This window comes from Scleropages formosus, chromosome 9 (assembly GCF_900964775.1).
Source record: "Scleropages formosus chromosome 9, fSclFor1.1, whole genome shotgun sequence".
NCBI lineage: Eukaryota > Metazoa > Chordata > Actinopteri > Osteoglossiformes > Osteoglossidae > Scleropages > Scleropages formosus.
Window position 1 is genome coordinate 27,192,917 of NC_041814.1, and position 23,212 is coordinate 27,216,128.

The 23,212-nt window shown below is 43.5% G+C and overlaps 1 protein-coding gene across 1 annotated transcript; it reads left to right on the top strand.

Moving 5' to 3' along the window:
* Positions 1-5,900: 5,900 nt before the first annotated feature.
* Positions 5,901-22,184, top strand: LOC108937074 (zinc transporter ZIP12-like). The gene is made up of 13 exons (XM_029255034.1): positions 5,901-6,043; positions 7,145-7,432; positions 12,434-12,721; positions 12,969-13,176; positions 13,877-14,043; positions 14,205-14,376; positions 15,397-15,569; positions 16,167-16,319; positions 16,680-16,787; positions 18,775-18,850; positions 18,977-19,135; positions 19,888-20,075; positions 20,784-22,184. Exons 2-13 carry the CDS (start codon positions 7,199-7,201, stop codon positions 20,910-20,912), a joined length of 2,055 nt encoding a protein of 684 aa, XP_029110867.1. The 5' UTR covers positions 5,901-6,043; positions 7,145-7,198; the 3' UTR covers positions 20,913-22,184.
* Positions 22,185-23,212: the final 1,028 nt, after the last annotated feature.

The window sequence follows — 23,212 nt, forward strand, 5'->3', positions numbered from 1 at the left end:
GTTTCAGTGAGTACTCCATCATTAGTGCTCCACAAAAAACAAATGTACTCCCAAAAAATATTGCATCCAGCAGATTTCCTGTTAGTTAATGTTGCAGAGAGTGGTCTAACTCACTCCCCATCCCTTTGAGTGACAGCTTCTCCTGGGGGTCGGCGGTCAGGATGAGAGTCTGAAAACATTTTTTCACAAAGTTATTTAAAGCTTTCTTCAAAGTCACTCACAATGTTAGGTTACCAATGCATACAGTATGTAGCAGGGTAATTTTAGATAAGTACCTTTCACAAGGGCACTCTAGCTAAAGGTGAGATTTGAACCTGTGACTTTTGAGTCTAAAGGAATAAACACTCCCCACTACACCACCAGATGTTATAGAACAGTGCTGTTTCATAATCAACATTTCTAAATTGTTGTCACAATAGCAAAGTATAACAATGGAGTCTCCTCATCACTTAAAAAATGATTTTCCACCATTTCAAAAAAAAAAAAAAACACATTGATTCCAATTATGCTGTAGCGAGTAGGTTTGGGCTCCTTTGGGACAAAGAACTACACAGGAAAGTAGTTCACGACAGACGTTTATTGGACCATTGACATAGCGCAAGAGCCATGGGAGGGTGCACAAGGAAAGGTTGTGCTCTGAGAAGCCACACTTCCTCAAGCCAATCTCAAGGTAGAAGAAGGAGCAGATGAGGATCTTCCCAAATATTTTGTGCATTACTTCACTAGAAATTTCTTCGGTTTCTTCAACAAGTTGTCACTCCCATGGTTGAATTTAGATTTCACAACTCCCAGCAACTCAACACATGAGGAGTCCACCTGAGATCAGTCCAGCAGAATTCAAACAGGTTCCCCCACACGCCCAATCTCCTTGATTGCCCATAAGAAGAAGCTAGAAGAGGCAGAGCACTGCATTCTATGTTTGTTTACTAGTTAACTACTTAACAAGTGGCAATAAATTACAGGCAGCTGGTAGTGTAGTGACTAGAGCTGTTACAGTTGCACCCCAAGGTTACAGGTTCAAGTCACCCTTTTAGCTCTCATGTCCTTCACCAAGGTACTTACCCTACATTGCTCCAGTAAGACTGACCAGCTGTGGAAATGGGTAAATAACTAAGTTATTTACTGTAAGTAAATTCCTGTAATTTCTGTAAATGTTTGAGTATCTCAAAAAAAAAAAAAATTAGTATGAAGGTGATCAGGAATCCTCAATATTCTGTTTAAGTTTTATGCAGGTACTTGTGTGATGAATATTGGTTCATATGGTGGAAAGAAACTAACTTCACTTAAGAATCACACATCTGCAATTATGTCTCTCTTTCGGTTAATGTATGAACACATTGTATTTTCTATGAGATGTACATCGCTTTGAAGAAAAGCATCTGCTAAATGAATGCATGTAAATGTAATAGACACTTTAAATTTTTCTATTAAAATTAAATTTAATAGACCCTTTTCTCCAAGGAAAATTTTTGGATTGCAACCAATCGACCATTTGTCCCAAGAAGGGTCTCGGCGAACAGGAACCTTCCCAGGCAACACAGGGCACAAGGCGGAAGGGGAGAGGACTGCCACACGGAACTGGGGGAGCCGGAACAGCTGGACCCAAGTGCAGGGTCGTTCATCTGGAGTGAAGGACTTAGGCAAGTTCTCGGTGTCAGGGTCAGGTGAAAGGTTGGTCAATTGGCAGTCGGAGTTGGAGAACGTATCCATGGGCTTGGTCAGGAGACGAATTGAAGGGTCGGTCAGTTGGAGGTCGGAGTTGGAACGAGGATCCATGGACGTGGTCGGAGGATGAAGCAAGAGGTTGAAAACACACAAGACACAAGAAACAAGGGCTGTCTGCGAACGAGCCGTCGCGAAGGATAACGGTTGTCTCTGATGAGATTCTGCAAAGGTATGGGAGCTGAAGAGGGTCTTTTAAATGGTGTGTGGTGAGTTAGGTGCTTGGTGATCATCAGGTACTGTCAACTGAGGTGCGGGTGTGAACGTGACAAGGACACACCCAGGACAGGATGCCAGTCTGCCACAAGGCAAGGGTTTGACGCTTTTTTTTTTTCAAAAACATCTCCAAAGCTTTAATCTATGTTTGGTGTTTTATTGTCCTTTTTCAGTTTTTTTTAAGATGACAAAAAAGGTTTAAAAAGTCTTTTGCCACCTCACCCCTGGTCACTCCCCCATCCCAGATGACCTGTCGCTAGCTTAATTTTTTGTTTGTTAAACTCAAAAGGTTGCTCATTTCACGCTGTCGTTGGCCCTGGCCATCGCTTCCTGTGGAGGTGTTGAACATGGTCTTCTTCTCTGTCGTTTGCCTCTGCATGTAGCAGTGTTTGGAAGGAACAATGAGTGGAGGCCTAGCCAAAGGCATCAGGTATGGAGGGGTGATTCGCCGGCAGTCAGCAGGAAACGGGACTGCAACAGGAGGGATATCAACAGATAAAAGGACCAGGTTCGAGACCAAATATATCTTGTAGCTTAAAATATACTATGTAAAGTTGATCATTTCCAGATGACAGTGAGCTGTTACCAGGATTTCTTCACTTTTGCATGTGGATTGGACTGTTAAACTCAGATGGAGTTCAAACGTCCTCAGTGTTAAGGGAATAAATGTATAGATTCGAACAGCAGACCGAAGAAGTCAAATTTCCTGTGAAATTACAAAATTTAATGTATTTGTTAATAAGTAGTTATTACTGCAATGTGCAGTACATGACATTATTCCAAATCAAGGGATTTACACTGATTTTCTCCAGTAAGTAATTACCCAGCTGTAGAAATGGGTTAATACTCTATAAGTCACATAGTATCAACTTCACAATGTTAATTGCTTTGGACGAAAGCATCAGCTGAATGAATAAATAATAATCACCTCCATCATATTTTGCTCAGATCTTATGTACAGTCATCTTTCTTCTTTGCTGTTTCTTTTACTTTCCACCTGTTTTTCAGGCCATTTTCTAACACATCATGGCTCAACCTGGAGCTGGAGTCCTCACCAGGGCATACCAGGTTAACATGCATGGTCTTATTTGTTATAAAGGTGTCTTGTTGCAGGGAGTGCAGTGGTGTGATGGGCTTGGCCTCTACGTGCTCTCTGGTGGGTCTGCGGTTTGAGCCCTGCTTGGCTTACCCTGCAATGGACTGGTGTCCCATCCACTCTGGCCTTCACCCTGCGTTGCCAGGTTAGGCTCTGGTTCACTGCGACCCTGCTTGGGACAAGTGGTTTCAGCCTGTGTGTGTCTGTCTGTCTTGTTGTACTTCCCACACCACCTTCATAGCTGTTGTCTTCTCCCATATATCCTCTTCATGAGGGTCTGCAGCCTGAAGTGTGCTTGAGGAAATGAAGTAAAGCTTGGGATAATCATATTTGTACATTGATAAAACTTGCATTCTGGGGCACCAGGAATGCATGTTTTTCAAAAATAATTTGGTTTATGTTGTGTTTATAATTAAGTAGTGTCAGCATGTCAGTTCAGCACTGTTGGTCTCAAAGGCTCAAGATTGATTAGCAGTTGAGACCATGTGAAATGATAAATGATATGATATGAAATGACACATATGAGTGTGCGCTCATCACATGGCCACAGTGTCCAAACTCGTGTGTGTGTGTGTGTGTGTGTGTGTGTGTGTGTGTGTGTGTGTGTGTGTGTGTGTGTGTGTGTGTGTGTCAAAGCTTGTTCTTTGACAGGGATATGAATCATTTGCAAGTTCAATTTGAGCAAATGCTTAATATGAAGACTTTCCTGATAGCTGGAAAATTTGAACATTGAAAATGGCATCTGCTGTTTAGAAAATCTGAACATTTGCATTTATTCATTTAGCAGATGCTTCTCTCCAGAGTGACGTACATCTCAGAGAGCGATACAGAAAGTCTGTTACATCAGAAGGAGGGATTTGGTTGCAGACTCGTGATTCCAGAGTGGCGTTAACAAAAGGGCAACAGTTATAGATGTGCACAGAACTTGTGTTACTGAAGAACTCAAGAACTTTCCAGTACCTGTCAAAAGTTTGAGTACACCTGAGCAAACCCTGGATGGGGACAAACTGAGACAGAAGTGAACGCAAAGCAAGACTCAAGAATCCTACATCACTGGGAGCTGGTGCAGAGGCGCTGGGAAGGCATGGCACCTCATTTACAAGCTTGTTAACAAAAAAAATTGTGAAATACACTAGTTTCCATCAAGCAGGGTCACACCTTTCACAGGTTCTTGTGTCATGATTTAAAGTGTGACATTTCCATCGACGAGTGACCGAAAGATGCTGTTTTACCATGGGGGATATCCAACTGGTGGATGCGAGAGGAATATTTAGAGGGACTGGAAATGAATGTGTGCTGGTAGGGGTTACGCTACCAAGAGAGCCGGAATCTTTCCTCCGGAGCAAGGGTGAGCCAGAATGTCATTCCGGGAGAGAACAAAAGACTGTAAGCGTGTTCCAACCCGGTCGGCGCTGAAATTCGCCCTCATTAGCAACGCTGCCTAATTAATGGCGGAGGGCCGTAGAGAGATGCTTCAAAGGGGTCCCGGCAGCGCGGTGAATTCTGAACCTTGCTCAGGGCTTCAGCGACAAGCAGTGTAGCTCTGTGCATAAGCAACTATTGCATGTAAGCGAAAATAAAACAACAATAATATCAGTTCCACTTCCTTACGGTATATGAACCTACAGCCTTGCGGTGACACACCGAAGTCCTCAGTACAGCCCCACTACCTGCTGTCTGTAGGTCAACAGGAGGGACTGGGCTTGAGATCAAAACAAGATAAACTGAAATCCAAGTAGGGTAACTATGGAAAAACTTGCTGTTTCGCTCTTCAGTCTTCCTGGACACAAAAGTTGTTTCTGTGTATTTCTTATCTCTGCGTTGCAGGGCTCAGTTCCAAACAAGACCGAGTAGCAGACAATGCTCCTCTTTCTAACTTTGTGGGAAGCGTGAGATATCTCCTAGACGTTGGATATGGATGGGGGTGGTGTACTTTTCTGTAAAAGTAACAAGGCAGGAGAACATTCAATGACGTACACATTGGTGTTATTTAAGTCACATTTATTCATTTAGCTTTTCTCCACAGCAACTGACGGTTATTTACCCATTTATACAGCTGATCAATTTCCCTGGAGCAATTTAGGGTAAGTACCTTGCTCAAGGGTACTACAGCTGGAGGTTGGATTCGAACCTGGGACCTTTGGGTCCAAAAGAAGCAGATCTAAAAACTATGCCACCAGCTGCCCTTATTGGTCAGTGTTACATTATAAAAGAATGTTTTTGAAGGTGTTTTCAGAGAACATTTTATTGCACTGGTGTCTCCCCACTGCTGCTCCATTAAATGAAGAATTTCAGCATGAGCTAATGTCTTGCTAACGATAATTCTTCCACATCACCGCTCTTGCTGTTTTGTTAAAATTTTTGTACGTCGCGTTAAATGAAAGGACGAGAGAAAACCCATAGGTGAAATGACAGAACGATGAGAGGTGTTATTTGGGATCGCTGCTGGAGAAGGTTGGTGGAGAACATTGTCTGGGGTCCCTCATGGCTCCTCGATGTCCCCCCAGCGCAGTCGCCCCTCCCCAAGTTTTAACTCCAGGACCCATATTTAAAAAGGGCTTTGTTCTTTATAAAAGTCCTTCAACTTTGTCCACAGGCCTGATGTGATACAGTAAAGTCCTTTTTGAAGCCTCTCCAACCTCCCCAACACCCCCTTACCTTCTCCTTTCCCCCCAATGTAAAGATTTACCACTGAAGGATAATAGAGGTTTTGCAATGCGATTCTTTCTCGGGAAACATCACCCGAGAGCCCCCCCAACCTGCAGCAGCTCTCGACTCTCCCCCCCTCCCCACAAGCCGTGCTCAGAGTGCCTTCATTGTTGAAATGAAAGCAGATTTCTCCATGGCAACTGGAGCCCTATAACGTTGTCGCTAATCCTCTACAGCTTACACAATTCTTATTTCTGATAAGAGGTTTTTGCCAATGCGCCGGAATTCTCTGAGAGCCTTCCTTGCTGTCCCCAGAAGCAGCCAAACAACCCCCGCTCCATCAACCACCAGAGGAAAAAGGTGAGATTTTTTTTTTTGCAGCCTTGTTTTGTTGTTGTTGTTGTTGATGTTGTTGATGTCGTTCTTTTTTTTTTTTTGGCTGTGTCAAAGTTTATAGACAGAAGGCGTTTTGTGCTTTCGCTCAGAGCGTATCAAGCCGGGGTACTCATCTTGGGGGCAGCTTTGCCCGAGCACAGAAAACCTGCACGTAGTGAGAGCTGGAGTGTCGCTGCGATTTGCTCGTGTTGCGGGAGAGCGGCTGGCAGGCGACAGGGACACCCTGCATGCAAGCACGTCCACCCGCCGGGACGTATCGCCAGCTGTCTCCTGTCCCAGACAGCCGGACGGCACATGTATCCATCACCAAATTCATCTAGGAATAATTCTGAATAAACTGGGCTGACCCTTTACCCTTGTTACTTATGTAATCCTGAGCTAATGGGGCACGCGCACCTAAGTTTTCCCTCTATCCAAATTCTCTGAGTATCTTGCTACAAACAGCAAAGCCAATGACTGATACCTTTGTGCTTTTCTTGAATGTATATAACAAATGAATATGTTGCTTAAAAAGTATTTATAGTCAGTATGTATGCATGCATGCATTACTCTTGTTTTTATATTAAAAAAAAAAAGCATGCATGCGTGTAGCTGTCAGTCCAGTCTGGGTTGTTGCTTTGTCTACATTGGCAGCACACAGCTCCACCAAAGTGTGTTTGTCCTTATTTGCTGTAGCCGGGCAGTTTTTTGTACTCAAAAAAAGACTGTTTTATGCTGTGTATGTAATAAACTGTGTGGCGAGCTAGAAAAAATTATGTAACAGACGAAATTCATGCTTGTTATGTTCAATCTCCACAACTTGAGTTAATATGGAGCGTCAATTATTATTCCCTTGAAATGAAGGGAACGCCGAGGTCAACACAGCTCCCTTGGTTGTGGGGCCAGCGTTTCCACCAGGCATTCCCCGGAATGGGGCTCATTTAGGTGCTAAGTGTCCCATGAAGACCCCCCGCTGCTCATTAGGGCATGTCAGGCTTAGTCAATTCATCGACATTCGACAGATAACGTCTTCATGAATTTTCTCTTTGTTCCCCACTCAGACTTTCACCTTTTCCTCTTCTGCAGAGATTTATCCACCCAGAGGGAGGACAAGTCTCCGATCAACAGCTGGAGACGAGTATGGCTCCTAGGGGGTGGGCCATGCCACTACTGGTGCACCTGTGCTGTTTGATGAGGGCACTTGGAGCCATGGGAGGCAGGGAGGCGGGCTATATGAGGGAAGCCCTCCAGGCCCTCCCGCTGGACGACCCGGTGCGGCTTCCGAGGAACCAGACGGGGGCGTTGGTCTCCAGTCTTCTCCAAACTGTACAGTGCCCCAGCCGGATTGGGGGCACCCTGGACCAGTGCCAACAGGTCAGACCATGGGCAATGGTAGGGAAGTGGGTTCAACAGCTTGGATGATATTCAGCATGTCTTCTTCACCTTTATTTAGTGTGACATTATCAGAACAATGTTGAAAAGATTGAAAATAGAAGCGTTATTGAGGTACGGAAGGTAAAATCAGAGAAACTGAAAGCTGCTCCTTGTCAGCAGACTTTTATGTTCTATTCTGGGAAATAAGAGAAGACTAAATTTATCCTGTGGTCTGACGGTGGTTCATTTGAGGTAAATGAATAGCTCAAATTATGAACGCCTCGTTTCGCGGACCTGCACAGAAGTAGAGACTCATTTGCAATGAAGAGCTTATCGAAATGAAAGAGTAAAAAAGAATGCCTGATTGGAGAGTTTTTGCACCTGCTGTCTTCCCCTTGCTGTGTGCTTTTTTCCAAACTTCTTGTGATTTTTTATTTTTTTTTACCTTAACTGTGTGCTGACATCAGGTAGTAATGAATCAGACTTGCAGCCTAAAAAACTGCACAACTTCCACATGGTCTGAGTCAGAAGTATGTCAGATAAACATTTCAGCCTTGTATTCCACTCCTTCGGAATCATGTAGATCCTCAGTGATGTCAGGATTAAGAAAGGTGTATACAGTGGTGTCCCAGGTAATGTCACTAATTTGTGCAAAAACTTATAATGTTAACCGATTTAGACTTTAGCCAAAGCGCATTTTACCATATAATGTTAAAATTTCACTTTACATATCAAGTGAAAATAAAGTGACAAAAATAAAAATCTGTTAACCTAAATTCATTCTTACATCTAATTGGATGGTGGAAGGATTGCTGCGTGCTTATTGGCTGGAGGAGTCTGGGTGGCCTGGAGTGAGGCATGCTGGGCCGTTTAAACCGTGAGGGTACTCCAGGATCACATGGGGCAAACAGACCAGTAGAATGCTGGTGAGAACTCAGATGGTGAATGAAACTTTAGCTGGATTAATTAATTACTTGGCAAGAATTTAGCTGAACTGATGTTAGCCAGGGCTGTCATTGGCCAAGGGTCCATTGTAGATCCTTTAGAAAAGTGTCTTGCCACTGGACTGAGTTTTGAAAGTTGCACAATGATAGTGCAGGATGCAACACTAAATAACTACAAATCCTCTCAGATGGGGTAGCAATTGCATCAACAAGAGAAGTCTTAATAACAACAAAGGTAAACATGTTGCTCTTGTTGAGCTAGAGGGTAACATGGAATACAAGAACACACACTCCCGGTTTGCACAGAAATATTACCAACAATAGCACAAGACAACTCCACCACAAAGAGCAACTCCAGTTTACGTTAGGACTGCCTAACACTACAGAAACTAAACAGACACAAACAAGTACAATAAACATGAATACATTAAACAGCAAAGGATGATGGGAATGCTTCTTTCATCCAGCCACTGCGATATACAGTGTACATTACACATGGGATATTTCCTTTTTCTCCAGTATTGACTGTTGTTCTCTGACTGGTGTTACTGGTAAGCACTCACATCTTCAGGCAATTTTCCATTAATTTTATTCTAATTTCAAAGTGTTTTGTTAAATAATAATTGAGAATTATGGTGGTTTAGCAGGGAACACCATTCCCTCAAAGGTCCGGGACTGTTGTTTCAGATTTGGAGTTTCGCTTCCCAGTCTTTGAGTAGTTTATGTGTTCTGCCCACGTTTGTATGCACTTCCTACACAATCCAAAGACCAGTGTGGAAAAATGCAGTAGTAAATCACATCCATGCTCTAGCTTACCACGAAAACTACGCAAGCAGTCAGCAGTCAGCTTCAACCTGATCAAATTTATCCAACTGAATAATGAAAACTATGAAATATACAGAGCCTTAAGAAAGTTAGACCCCTCCAGTTTTTCTTGACTTTGTAGTTTTATGAACCTAGAATTGGTGGTTAGGGAAAGGATTGGGGCAATCGAAATAGATTTCATTGGGTCTGACAAAATACTGAAAAAAGGGTGTAAATATGTATGTAAACAGGCAATTTGTTTTCTTTTTTTTGTTTTAATTTCATTTTGTCAGTTAAAAAGAATTATTTAATTCCATTTTAATCAAGTCTACAACACAACAAAGCATGAAAGAGGTTGAGGGGTCTGAATACTTTCGAAATGCACTGTAGGTGCTGAAAATACAACACCAAGTGCCCTAAGGCTTTGGATCCTGTAGTCTTTCCTTTCTCCAGATACGAACTACTCTTGGCATTGAGTCCACTGTGTCTGTGATACATCACAAGGTGCTGCCACTGCATTAGTCAGAGCCGGCTGACACCCAAGTGCGCCGATAGCACCTGTGGAGGCGGCCTGCACAGCCACGCTCATTCTCCTGGGAGCCGAGCATCTGATGTAGCACTTCAGGCTGCCGAGAACAGGAAGACCACTCTCTGTCCTTCCTTCTCACCACTGTTGGCAGTGCTGCTTGTACCCTTTTACCCTGCAAGCTGTTTCCGAATACAGGAACTGTCTGAACAAAACATTCAGGAACACAAGTGATTCTCTTTCTTTGAGCGATCTCGTGAGCGGCCGTCTGCAGACCTGCAACTCAGACACAAAGCAGAACTTATTATTATAAGTCCTTAGTAAAAGAACCTCATAGAGAAGAATCTTGGAGAAATAAATTACAGATCTTCATTAAAAACACAACTAGTTTTATAGATTTTACTTTAAATACATATAACATATATGTTCATTTTTGCTGTTGATTTTCTTAGAATCATCCAGGACCCCCAATTCACCTTTTAGAAATATGCAGTGACTGGCAGGAAGCAGTGATGATATGCAGATGTATTTTCAGGATGTTTTTTTTTTTTTTTTTTAACAGCGGAACAGCACTGGGTCACAGCAACATAGATGCAGAAGCACTTCACTGAGTAACTGTTAATACATCCGCATACATAAACCAGGGGTGAAAGGTTCGTAGGTCTAAAATATTTCGTGATCTCACAAAGCACAGTCAAATAAGTTCCAGAAGAATCTCCAGACATTCCAGAATTCCTCTGAATTACCATACAGAAGCTGTATAGCTGGGTGGTTGATAGTCTACTGATTATTTTTATTGCCTTTGGGACCACAAGTTGCACCTTCTAACCTCACCTGCAGCTGTAGTATCCTTGAGTAAGATTGGTAACCTTGGTTGCTCCAGGAAAAATTGCCTAGCTGTGTAAATGGATAAAAAAGTTTTTTTTTTTTAAGAAAGAACTGTTGTCATTGGACCCAAAGGTTGCAGGTTTGAATCAAACCTCTGGGTGTAGTACCCTTCAGCAAGGCACTTACCCTAAAATTGTTCCAGTATAATTACCCTGTTCTAAAAATGAATAAATAATTGTAGGTAGAGTAACACTGTAAGTCACATTGGAGTAAAGTGTCAGCTAAATGAATAAATGTAAGCTGCAATGTGAATATTGTAACGACCCACATTACCGCAAGTTTGAGCAGGAAACCTGTTTAATGTAAATAGTTGCATTATGGGAAAATGTGAATAAAGTGTGCAACCACTGGTGGGACTTAAGGACAAAATAAAGTGGTGACTGTGTTTGGAAGTGAGAAAAAAAAAGCCTTCAGATGCTAAGTAGATGGAGAGGGCTGTCTTAAAGTAGAAGTCCTTGAGAAAAAGGGTTTCTTAGACCGAGAGCGTTATTTTCCTGTGTGCTGATGTTCCAGTGAAACATTCATTATGAATGCTGCTTGTATATCCTTATTGGCCCACCCAAATCCAGAGTGCTATATGCCACAGTATTAATTGCAGATTGAAAGAAGATAAAACATGACAGTCATCCACATGTTTACAATGGAAATAGGTGTCAATCATACCAATAAAATATAATTCCTTACCAAGTATATAAGAGTCTGAACTGCTTATCCCATTGGGGGTCGTGGGAAGCCGGAGCCTAACCCAGCAACACAGGGCATAAGGCTGGAGGGGGAGGGGACACACCCAGGACAGGATGCCAGTCGCAAGGCACCCCAAGCAAGACTCGAACCCCAGACCCACTAGAAAGCAGGACCCGGTCCAACCCACCGCGCCCCCGGATACAAGAGTAACCAGCCTATATTCCAAATCGTCATCAGAAAAAGAATTTGGGTTGTGATTTAACAAGAAAAAAGAAGGGGCTAAATCAAGCTTTCTGTTAAAGATTTATTTTGCTATTCGGGTTGTAGGGGGTGCCGTGGCGCAGTGGGTTGGATCGCGGTCCTGCTCTCAGGTGGGTCTGGGGTTTGAGTCCTGCTTGGGGTGCCTGGCGTCCCGTCCTGGGTGTGTCCCCTCCCCCTCCAGCCTTACATCCTGTGTTGCCGGGTAGGCTCCGTGACCCCGTATGGGACAAGCGGTTCCGAAAATGTGTGCGTGTATTCAGGTTGTTTAGGGGATGTGCGTAAGATGGTATTTTATGCTGTCACACTCAAGTGGGGGTGTAATTCTGCCACAGTTGTGTCAAAATATAATTTATGATGCAGTGCTGCTGGATGCTGTGCCTCTTATTTAGTGGTGTGTCTGCATTTCTAAAATTAATTAATTGATATTTATCTATGATTGCACATCACTCACTGCCCCTCATCTGCTTTTTTGTCTGTGTAGGCCTTGAAAGCATTCATTCAGGAGTTGGAAGTTAAAAAATTATTACATGACTTTGCACTGATAGGAAGAAATTCACTGAGCAGGTGTTGCGCTTCATCTAAACTTTGTCAGCAGTTGTTTTTTCAGGCTCGAGGAGAAGGTTGCTCCAGATAATCAGTTTAAGTTCGCTGTTCCGGTAAAATATTTCAGATTTTTCTTTTAGTTGCTTATCAGCAAATACTTCTGGCCGCAGCCAGCAAAATAGGCTTTAATGAAAGGTATTACTTGATCACATGTCCCACACACATTGTGCTGTTATGGCTGAAGCTGCCAGTAACTTTGCTTTTCTGAGTCTCATTCCTTTGTCCGCGTAAGCGGCTGAGATGTTTGAACGCATGTTGGGTCTATACATCTCTCGTCTTGTTCTGCCTCAGTGCCTTACAGCCGACATTCTGCTCTCCGTCTTGGAGGATGATGGGAGGAACTACCTCACCGAGGAGGACTTCGGCAGGGTCTCCACCGTGCTGCTCTACTACGTGGTCAACATGAAGGACCTGTGCACCTCCAACAGCTCTGTGGTGCCGGGGGACTTCCAGTACTACCTCTCAGCCGTGACGAGCCTGCACCCTCAGGAAGACGATGACTACCTGTCCCCCAATGAAACGGAGAGCGTGCTCCGACTCATTAACCAGCATTACCAGGCAGGAGCCTCATCCGGGCAGGTCAGTGAGCTCGACCCATCATCTGCAACATCATGATTCTGCTGCTTAATTTATGACTTCCTTAGTGAACATGGCAAATGCGCCATCCCAAAATAAGGCCCGTGCTAGTGCCCCGCGAGGGGAACCCACTATGGTGTGAAATGGTGATGTAGAACACGGATAAGATGTCTTTATGCAAAGCACAAATAGTGTCCTCCTTCCCACAGAAAGGGTTCCTAAAGTGTAGTCCTGTGTGTTCTCCCATCAGTGTGTCAATGCCTCGTCTTTGATGGAAGAGGTGGGTGTGGTGGATAGCCGTGGGGCGGACCCCTCCGCTGTGGCAAAGCTGGCCGCGGCTATTGTGAGCCACGCCCTCCTGGGCCGGTGCTTCAGCAAACGTGATCTCCCCTCCCCGGGGTTCTTCATCGACCACATCTTCGAGTCCCTGAACCGCACCACCAGCCTGGAGGTGGCAGGTGAAGATCTGGGGAGAAACGGTCATTTCGGAACAAGGGCACCTTCCTACAGCTCCGACTGTTTCGGTTACCAACAGGAAAACTGTAAACTATATACATTAGTTTTTCCATTTCATATAATACACAAAATAAAGCTAATTCATGCAGAGGATGGACATTTTAAACAAAAAAGGACTACAGCTACAGCTGAGAATGACATACAAAAATACAGAAATACAGCTGAGACAACATCACTGCCTCATGCCTAATGCCACATGAAATCACAGCGATAATTATTTGTTTCAGATAAATCTTGATCTGGTTCAAAGTTTGTAATTATCATATGTTTCATAGCAGTATATTTATAATAGTATATTTACCTTTCTTAATGGGCAGCCTCGTAGTTAGAGCCATCACCTTGTGATGGAGGGTTCAGACCTTTTGCTGCAGCATCCTTGATCAAGGTGCTTAGCCTGAATCGATACAGTAAAAGTCACCCTGCTACATAAATGGATAGGTAAATGTAAGGCATTTACCTTCCATTTCCAGATATCTTGGAAAAAGACTCAGATAAATCACTAAATGATAAGAGAAGTATCTCTTACAGTAGAAGTGAAATAGTTCCGCTCTGGACGCCTGAATGTACAGATTTCTGATTTTTCCTGACAGAGTAATTGTGCCATTATGACATGACTTTGTCATTCTACCGCTTTCTCCCTAGACCTGGAAGCTCTGTTGTATCAGGTGGGTGTGGGAGGGGGAGGGGCCTATTATCACCACAGCAGAGGGAGGTGGAACACAAGAAGCCCCGTCCAGAGGTGGACGGACGCTGCAGAATCTGAGATCTGCCATCAGGAGCCACACGATCGCAGCAGAGATTGGACAAAGGTGTGTGTAGACTGTGAACTTCAAGAATCCTGACTCGGTGTCTTGATGTAGTGTCCGCAGCCTTGGCTTTTTTTTTTTTTTTTTTTTTTTTTGGAAAACGCCAGTTGGACATTTCTTCAAAAAAAAAAAAAGGAAAACTTGAATTTTGCATTTTGTAACAGGTCTGCTTCTCAGCCAATCAGCTGGTGGAGATTTTCGTGTTGGAGCCCCACCCCCTGATCTCCAAGGAGCAATTTGAGCAGATCTGCCCGGCCATCATCCAGCAAATGCTAGATAACGCGTGCGGCTTTCATGAGCATCCATTGCACATCACTCCTCCCAGCGCTGTCGAGAGTAAGACCCTTCCGTCTATCCCAGCGAGACCTCTGCATTCCAGAATCTAGCAAATCCCTCTTCATGGCGTGAAGTTATCTTGGACCATAGGGCATAAGCAAATCAAATTTGGCTAATTCTAGAGTCCAGTATATAATTCAGGGAAAATAGGCTAATTTTTTCTCAGTATTTCAAGGGCATGTATGTAAGTGCATTAAAAAAAAGAAAACATTTGCACTATAAAATGTTGAATGTTTACGGAAACACAGAATAACATTCAGGCGAATAGTGTGTTTCCTGCTTAGTTCCAGGGAGGAGGACAGGATATAGGATTCTGTAAACCAGTTGAGGGAAATTAGTGATGGTTTAAAAGCCAAATCTTCAAACGAGCAGGACTAAATCCTCCGTTCTCAGTCGTGAGACAAAGCGCCATAAAAACAGAACCACAAAAGTAATGTGGTTCAGAGTGAACTGCCTTCCCCTGAAATTCAGTGGTATTCTCTTTTTCGCATGAGAAGCTCACGCTGCTTCATCACAGGAAATCAGAAGTCTGTAAATGTGCTCGTGGTGTGTGATTTATGTCTGTGTGTAAGAACTGCTTGCTATCCAGAGCAAAAAAGTTATTAAGTTCTACACGACTCCACAGTTGCCCCATCAGTTTTCAGGTGATCCAGGTTAAGGTTCCTTCAGAAATGTTGAATCCAACCAGCCCTCAAGAATGTTCTCGTAAATTTGCATTGCACCATATGTCTCGATCATCCTTGTATTTACTGTCCAACTCTCAACTGTACAGGCAGCTGTGTGATCAGCCAAAAAAGCTGTGCTTTGACAATCCCGTGGCTTCATCTAAAGCTCTTCATCTTTTGTGGAAGACATTTTTGCATGCCCTGAGTTATGTATCTTTGGAGATGCATAAATATAAATGTAATTACCCTCTTCAAAGGTACAAGAGCAGCTTGACCCGCTCATTTGAGCCTGCAGTCTTTTGACCAAACTGACCACCCTTTTTAAGCCGCTAACCTTCCGCTCTCCACCATCCAGAGTATGGCTACAGCACGGCGGCTGTGCTGCTCATCACGCTAAGCTCCATGGCAGGTACCGCCCTTGTCTTCTTCAACACTTGTCAGGAGACCTATGACATGCTGCTACAGCTTTTTGTGGGCCTGGCGGTGGGCACACTCTCTGGGGACGCCCTGCTGCACCTCATCCCACAGGTGAAGCTCCAAATTACTGATTTTACTTTAGTAGCACCACTTCCCAAGGACACATTGGCCAGAGCTCTTAGCCATGGAACCATAAAGGGCCATATGGACAACATTTACTAAGTGCTACTAAGATCACTCTTGCATAAGATTGGAATAAGCTAAGGTACTATAGCAGTAAACCAGCTCTGTGGTGTTAAGTTGCTAAGATAACAGCCAGAAAACACGCTAAGCTAACGCGACCGTTTTTATCTGTTTATCATTTCGCTATCTGACACCTTTATCCAAGGTGGCTTACAGTTGTTAGGCTGATACGCTAAGCTACTTACGGCGATTTACGTATTCATTGAAGTTAATTTTTAGTTTGGAAATTTTGTGAACTTTTGTGTCATCAAATTCATTTGTGTTTCAGCTAATGGGGTTTTGTGCTATGCTTCCATCTTCCAAAAGTATACGCTAATCATTTGTAATGTGTACCCCTGTATTTCTGGGAGAGACTCTGGACCACCTAACTCGGCGTTGGACAAGTGGTTATTGATAATCGATGGATGGATTCATAATTTGATTAGTAATCTGTACATTTTTTTTCTCTTCTGTTCTTCCAAAAAGATCCTGGGCCTCCACAATCACAGCCATCAAAAGGACCACTACAGCATGGAGGGGAACGATTACCTCTGGAAGATCTTGGGGATTGTAGCAGGAATCTATGGCTTTTTCCTCATCGAAAGGATCTTCTCTTTTGTCATGCCAGCACACAGCCAGGCAAGGCTTTACCAGGTCTCTTTTTGGATGGGATGCCTGTAACTGTAAGGCAGTTAAATAAGGTCAATATGGATAAAGTCCCTATCAGTTTTTGTTTTATGATATCATTTACTCACTAGAGAGCTCTAGAACAACCGAAATTCAAGGAGCACATCTAGAACATAGCTCACTTACAGTATTCTGCGGTTGCTAAGCTATAAAACTTGTCCTGTGGAGTCAAAAGAAGGCTGTGTTGTACACTTTCAATTGATGATATTAACATAAGGGGTTAATCTTATCTCCTGCCAGGGGTTTGTCTAGCTAGTGGTTCTTCGAAACATGGCTAAACAGTCAACTTTTATTGTCACACCCCTTTTACAGGGTCATCTGTTCCGGAACGAGCGACCGGGCCATTCTCATGATGTTCCACTGGAGCTGCACTGCAACGCTCATTCGCAGAGGGGGAAATCGATCTCCACCATGCAGCTGGTGAGAGTCACACGTTCTACCAAACCCCAGTTCCTTGGGCTCTTCCACATGCAGCCAAAACCCGACATTATTATTGCATACATGTGTTACAGGACATTTTCATCCAAAGTGACCTAATTCAGTACAAAGTTTTATATTATCCACACATGCCCTTGGGTGCTTTACTTCAGGTTAAGTGCAGGTTATGACCTCCAGGGATCTGAACCTATTGAGCGGGCACATTGCCACCTGGGAAAGTACACCATATGGGATCGATCAAATCTTGGCAGGTGTAGAGAAAAAAAGACGTTGGAAGCTTCCCAAGCGAGTCATTCCCTCTCCACTGGCTTGATGTCTGGTCCAGGGAACCAGTGTTAAAAGCGTCCCATTAGTAACTGACCCACCAACTATCCGGTCCATCAAGTAACCTGGAAACAGAGTATCTTGCCAACCAAGTATCCTGTTCACAGTATCCTACCCACTGAGTATCTGCCCACCAGGTTTCTGCTCACTGATTATCTTTTTGCTATCGTGCCCATTGAATTTCCTACCTTCCAAGTATCCTGTTCACCAGGTATCCTGCCCATCAAGTATTTGCTCACTCACTATGTTGCCCATTGAGTATCTGTCCACTATCTTGCCTGTCGACTGTCCTTCACACCGAGTACCCACTGAGGATTTCTCATAGCCTAAGGTGACATGTGCATCACGGATGGGGGTGGAGGGGGGCTGGGCTTCAAAACAGCACAGCTGCGATACCCCTATCAAATTATAAAAAGAACCGATGACAGCAGCAGTCCCTCTGTCCAGCCGGCGTCTGTCGCCATTATGTTTAACGAACCAATCAGGTTTGCTGGTGACATGACTCTGGAGGTCTGTGTGTGTGCCTCTGTGTGTGTGGGAGCGGGGTTGATGTGCCAGGAGCCAGTCAGGGGTGAAAGCATACTGTGGAGCGCTGGGGCTCCGGATGGAACAGACCCAGCAGTGTCGAGGCAGCCAGCACTCTGTAATTTATGCAGAGCTGTGTGCTACAACAGGCCGTGGAGGAGAGCGTAATTGTGAGGTGGGTGGCGGTAAAGCTGGAACGGGAGATGCAGGAGAGAGACCCCACCGCCTGCATTGAGTCATCCAGCCCTCTTTCTCGCTTCATGTGGAATGAAGGAAACCTGGACGGTGAAATCTGAGCAGTGGGTTTCGGAAAGAAGTACCGAGTTCAACGCCATGTGGACAGATATGTCAGCAACATATCGAAAAAAGAGCATTATGCTCGTATGTGGAACACGTGTGTGTGGGTGTGTGTGTGCATTGTTCCGGTCATGTCGTTTCTATTTTATTTTATTTTAATTTATTTTTAATTATTATTTTTCATTTAGCCTATCCCTTTGCCCATTGCAACTGACAATGATAGATTTGTATCCTAAGCTACTTGAAATTATTTACCCATTTATTCACCTCCTGAAACTTAGCTTTTTGAGAAAGCCCATAATTTCATTTGAAAATCTCAGCTATTTTGCTGTGCAATCAGTAAAAATAAATAGAATGTTCTTTTCTAATGAAAAAAATATCCAAAAATAGTTAACTGGCAGAGAGAAAACTCTTTGTAACTGGAATAAACAAGTCTATGGTGTTGCCATGAAAACCAGCACAAACACGAGAAACACACCTATTATAAAAACTGGAAACTAATGGGAAACTAACAATGTTTTGTAGAGTATTATTGACAGATAAATGAAACACTGGAACTGCAGATGTTAGAAAATATTGTAAGAAATTGTGATAATTGCTTTTCTAACGATTTAAAGGCTTTCTGACACATCTCATCGAGACACGTCAGATTAGTTTAATGACACCTTCTGTCCGACGCAGGACTGCCGGTGTTGTGGTGGTTGTGGTTTTATTTTGTAACTGCAACAGCAGCTGGTGGAAAACCACTTGATGACCACATTTCTCGAGTGACCTCTCATGTTTCCAGACCATTCCAGTTCATTTTGCCCGTGTTGCACAACAGGGAACCTTGGAGGAGTCCGAGTGCACCGAAATTCCTTCCGATGAGCCCGAAGTGTGCATTTCCCCTCATCCGAAGAGTAAGGATCCTACTTACTTTCATCACGACACTGACCAACATTGTTCATGTGGCTGTGATCACCTGTAGATTCCCAAAGGCTGTTGTGTCTAATGCCATCACTAAGCTATATGAACATGCTGCCCAGGAACAGGGGTGCCCCTGCTGGCCTTGATGGTGACCGTCGGCGACAGCCTGCATAACTTCGCCGATGGCCTGGTCATCGGAGCGGCCTTCTCTTCCTCGGTTGAGACCGGCACTGCGACCACTGTGGCCATACTATGCCATGAGATCCCGCATGAAATGGGTAGGTGGGGTAGTGGAGTGAGTGTAAAATGAGTGCCAACATTTGGTCTGGTGGGATAGGGTTGAGTTTCTATTTAAGGGTCTTTAAGATCATGTCTCTATGTGTATGGATTGATAAGTTTGCAGGTTTATTGGTTTTACTGTAGGATGAGTGATCAAAAAGTTCTAAGACTTTGTCTACAACAGGTAAGGGCATAATGGCACTTCCTGGTGGCCAAACAATCACTCAGGCCAATTTTAAAGAGGTTTTAATTTGATGGAGGGATGAAGTTAAGAGAAACCATCATGAGCTGCGGGAAAATGGTCGATGGCTCCTGCACCATCATAATCCTCCTTCACACACTGTTGTCTCTGTTGACGAGTTTTAGCCAGAAAAAACATTGCTGTGGCGCCACACCCGCCGTATTCACCCAGTCACACCTAGTCCAAAACAATCATAACTGCCTGGGGAGGTTACTTTCAAGGGTGTGGAGCTGCTATTTGAAATGAACGATTAATCTTTCAAATAAATGATAAATCGTCAAACTTTTTGATAGTTCTCATTTGCGTAATTTTGCCCAGCGATGACCTGGTATCATGTCCAGGATGTACCCATCCTTTTACCCTGTGTTTGCCAGGATTGTATCTGAGCTGCTGTGACCATGTATTTGATGAGCGGTTATTGAAGATAGATGGATGGATGGATGGATATGTTACAGATGTTATTTTATAGTAGCATATGCACTTCCTGATATTTCCATTTCCTTCCTTCAGGCGACTTTGCTGTGCTGCTGAGCTCAGGTCTGCCTGTGAAGGTTGCTGTGCTGATGAACTTCCTCAGTGCCCTCACCGCCTTCCTCGGGCTCTACATCGGTCTTTTTGTCTCCTCGGACATTGAGGTGCAGCACTGGATCTTCACAGTAACCGCCGGGATCTTCCTCTACCTGTCGCTGGTGGAAATGGTAAGCAGATTCCATACTGACACACCTCATCCTTCAGCCGCGTTTTTCCAAAGTAACAGATAATTTACCGTTTCTTATACACCTTGCTCAAACACACTGACATTTTACTGGATGAAATCGAGAGTGGTGGTCTTCTGCAAAGTCCAATGGCACTGATATCAGCAGCTCCATGGCAGCGACAGGCTCTTGCTCGTTTTCTAAATCATCTGATGAAACACTGGAATTTCAAGGAAAAGTTTGCGTTAATTTTCATTGCCATTTAGATCCAAGTCTTCCACCATGTTGCTGGTTTTGGTCTGAATGTACCTCAGTGATGGGAGTCATGGAAAAAGTGTCACATGATGAAATATAAAAGCTAAATCACAGGGAAATGTGGGGGTAGGGGAGGGCATCATGTTTAGATATGTTGCTTTTGAACTTGGAGGCTGCAGGTTTGAATCCTATCGGTCCCACTCCCCCGTTGTGTTTCGGTGCACTTTACTGTCAGGTTAACACAGGTCACCTTCACTGTATTAAAGCTGAAAAGCAATTCAACAGAAAGGCAATCAACAATACATGAATAAAGCAGAAAACAGCTAACACATAAAAGCCAGTAACAAAGGGCACTTCAGCGTCCAATGAGAGGTGTAACCTGACTGGTTCCAAAATAAACAGGGGTCCGTCCAATAAGCAACATGTTACCTGTCCTCATCCCTTCCTCGCCTTCAGCTTCCAGAGATGAGCCACGTGAAGACCAAGAGACCTTGGCTGATGTTCCTGCTGCAGAACGTGGGCCTGCTGCTCGGCTGGGCGTGTCTCCTGGTTGTGGCCATCTTCGAGCACGACTTGAAGTTCTGAGGAATGGACCGCACAGTTCCCCCAATGGGTCTTTGCTTGCCCATCTTTGCATGGGCTGGTTCCACAACGGTACATCGTGCGGTCGAGCCCCTCCCCTGTCTACCTTTCACTTATTGAAATGAAGAACTCGCTGCATCTTCACAGATGTTACCAGGAAGGAAATGTCTCTGTACTGTCAGGCGCCATGACTGGTGGTTTGTGCGGTTTGACCCAAAACAAAAGCAGTGGTTCAGGTTAATACAGTATTTGATCACGTGACCAGCATAAGCTGCCATCTAGCTCCAGACCACTGCCGTGTACAAGGAAGCCATCCTGCAATCGTCTGGATTTTTTAATGCATTTTTTTTTCCCATTTTTTTACATTGTGTCACCAGTGCATTGTGGGACAGACAGCTCATCCAGGTGAAATTGATGGCATCAAATGATCTGAGGGTAACGGTTCGCAAGGACTCGCCACTCAGATACATATCTTTCACTCTGACTGCAGGCCCCGTTGCCCTGGGTGACTGGACCCCATGCCCACCCTGGGACTGGACTCTGTGTCCCCACCTGGGGCTGGACCATGGTTAGTGCCTAGTCCTGAATGGACAGAAATGTGATGATTGGAACAGAATCACCCCCGTTTTGCTGCGCTTTGTGGTTTTGCGGTCAGCTGCGTATTTCTGCTGCTCAGCAACGTCTCTTTTCATGATTTATAAATCTAGTTCCACGGAAAAGGTGTCGCTTAATCCTGTTAAATATTCAGCATAGTCAATGTCACCGTGAGATACAGTCGTAATAAAAGCATCCCTAATACAGTACTTCTCAGACTTTCTCTTTTAACTCTGCTTCTCTGCTAAGAAGTGAAGCACGTCTAGCAGGGGGGTCGGAGGTGGATGTGGGGTCAGATCCCAGGGCGCCGACCAAGAGAGGAGGAGGGTTTCTGGCTTTCCTGTTCCTATGGGGCCCTGGCGCCCACCCGGGACGCGTTCCGCCACCCACCGATTTGCTCTCCTCCTCCACGCTGACTCATCGGGTGAGCAGCATCGTGGGCTCCACGGAACAATCGATGCCCCCCCACCATCATCACCTCTTCTTATTGTGCAAAACAGTGAGCAAATATGTGACAAAATAGTGTTATGTAAAATTCATAAGAAATACAGCACTGGGGGGGAAGGCATGTAGCAAACCAGCATCATGTGGACAGAACGGGACAAAAGCTCACAGATGACCTGCTATTTCAGCACATAAAGGTCAGTGTGACACTGCTGTTGCCACCCGCACTTTAATTCTATTGACGGGATTTAATGATACAGATTTAAAATCTGATTTTCTGTTAAACTAATTTTTATAATTCATACAGTCACACTGAGCCACATCAAAGGACACAAGTTTTTCTCTTTCTTCAGAGTTTTATCATTACAGATACATACATATGTATTACAGGTGTACATATGCATACATGCAATACAGAATATACAGTATTAAATTAATTGGAATTGCATAGATACTGTATAACAGGAATTATACAGTATACTATTTTTAATATACTATTATTCCTTTCATCTCCATCATATTATTTAATTTCATATATATATACACATACAAACAAATGTGACAGTATATTAAATGTATACATTATATATTATGCAATTTTGACTTTATGGTATCATTAATACACAATATAAGAGAAATACAGTTGGAGCTGTAATGTTTCAATGATATTTTGTTGACCTTGTGAAAACATTTCTTCGACGGAATGATGACAAACACTCAGTATTAGTTACATCTTTCCAAGGCATATTATAACAATTTGAGGAAGTTTCATAACTGCACAATATACATAAAATAAATATTTATTATATGGAGACAGACACATAAACATCATATATGTAATCCTTTGAAATTGGATGGATGTGTATAATACCTACTGTAACATATAATTTCTAATATAGTTATATAATTCATTTCATCATTTATTCATTTTCAATAACAGCTTGTCCAATTCAGGGTCACAGTGTAATAATATCGAAAAATAATGGATACGTGTATAACATAGAAATGTGACATTATGTTATAATGTGGGTTTTGTCACTTTTTACTGTATTATACAATTAAAACTCAGATTGGGAGGCGAGGAGTTGGAGCTGTGATGTTTTAATGATATGTTGTGCCCCTTTGAAAATATTTTGGGGAATAAATGACACACACACACATTGTCAAGTCAAAGTCAAGTGGCTTTTTATTGCCATTCCTCTATATAGCTTATATACAGTGGAATGAGTGTTTTAACAGTATAAGGAAGTTAATTTTTTTTTTGC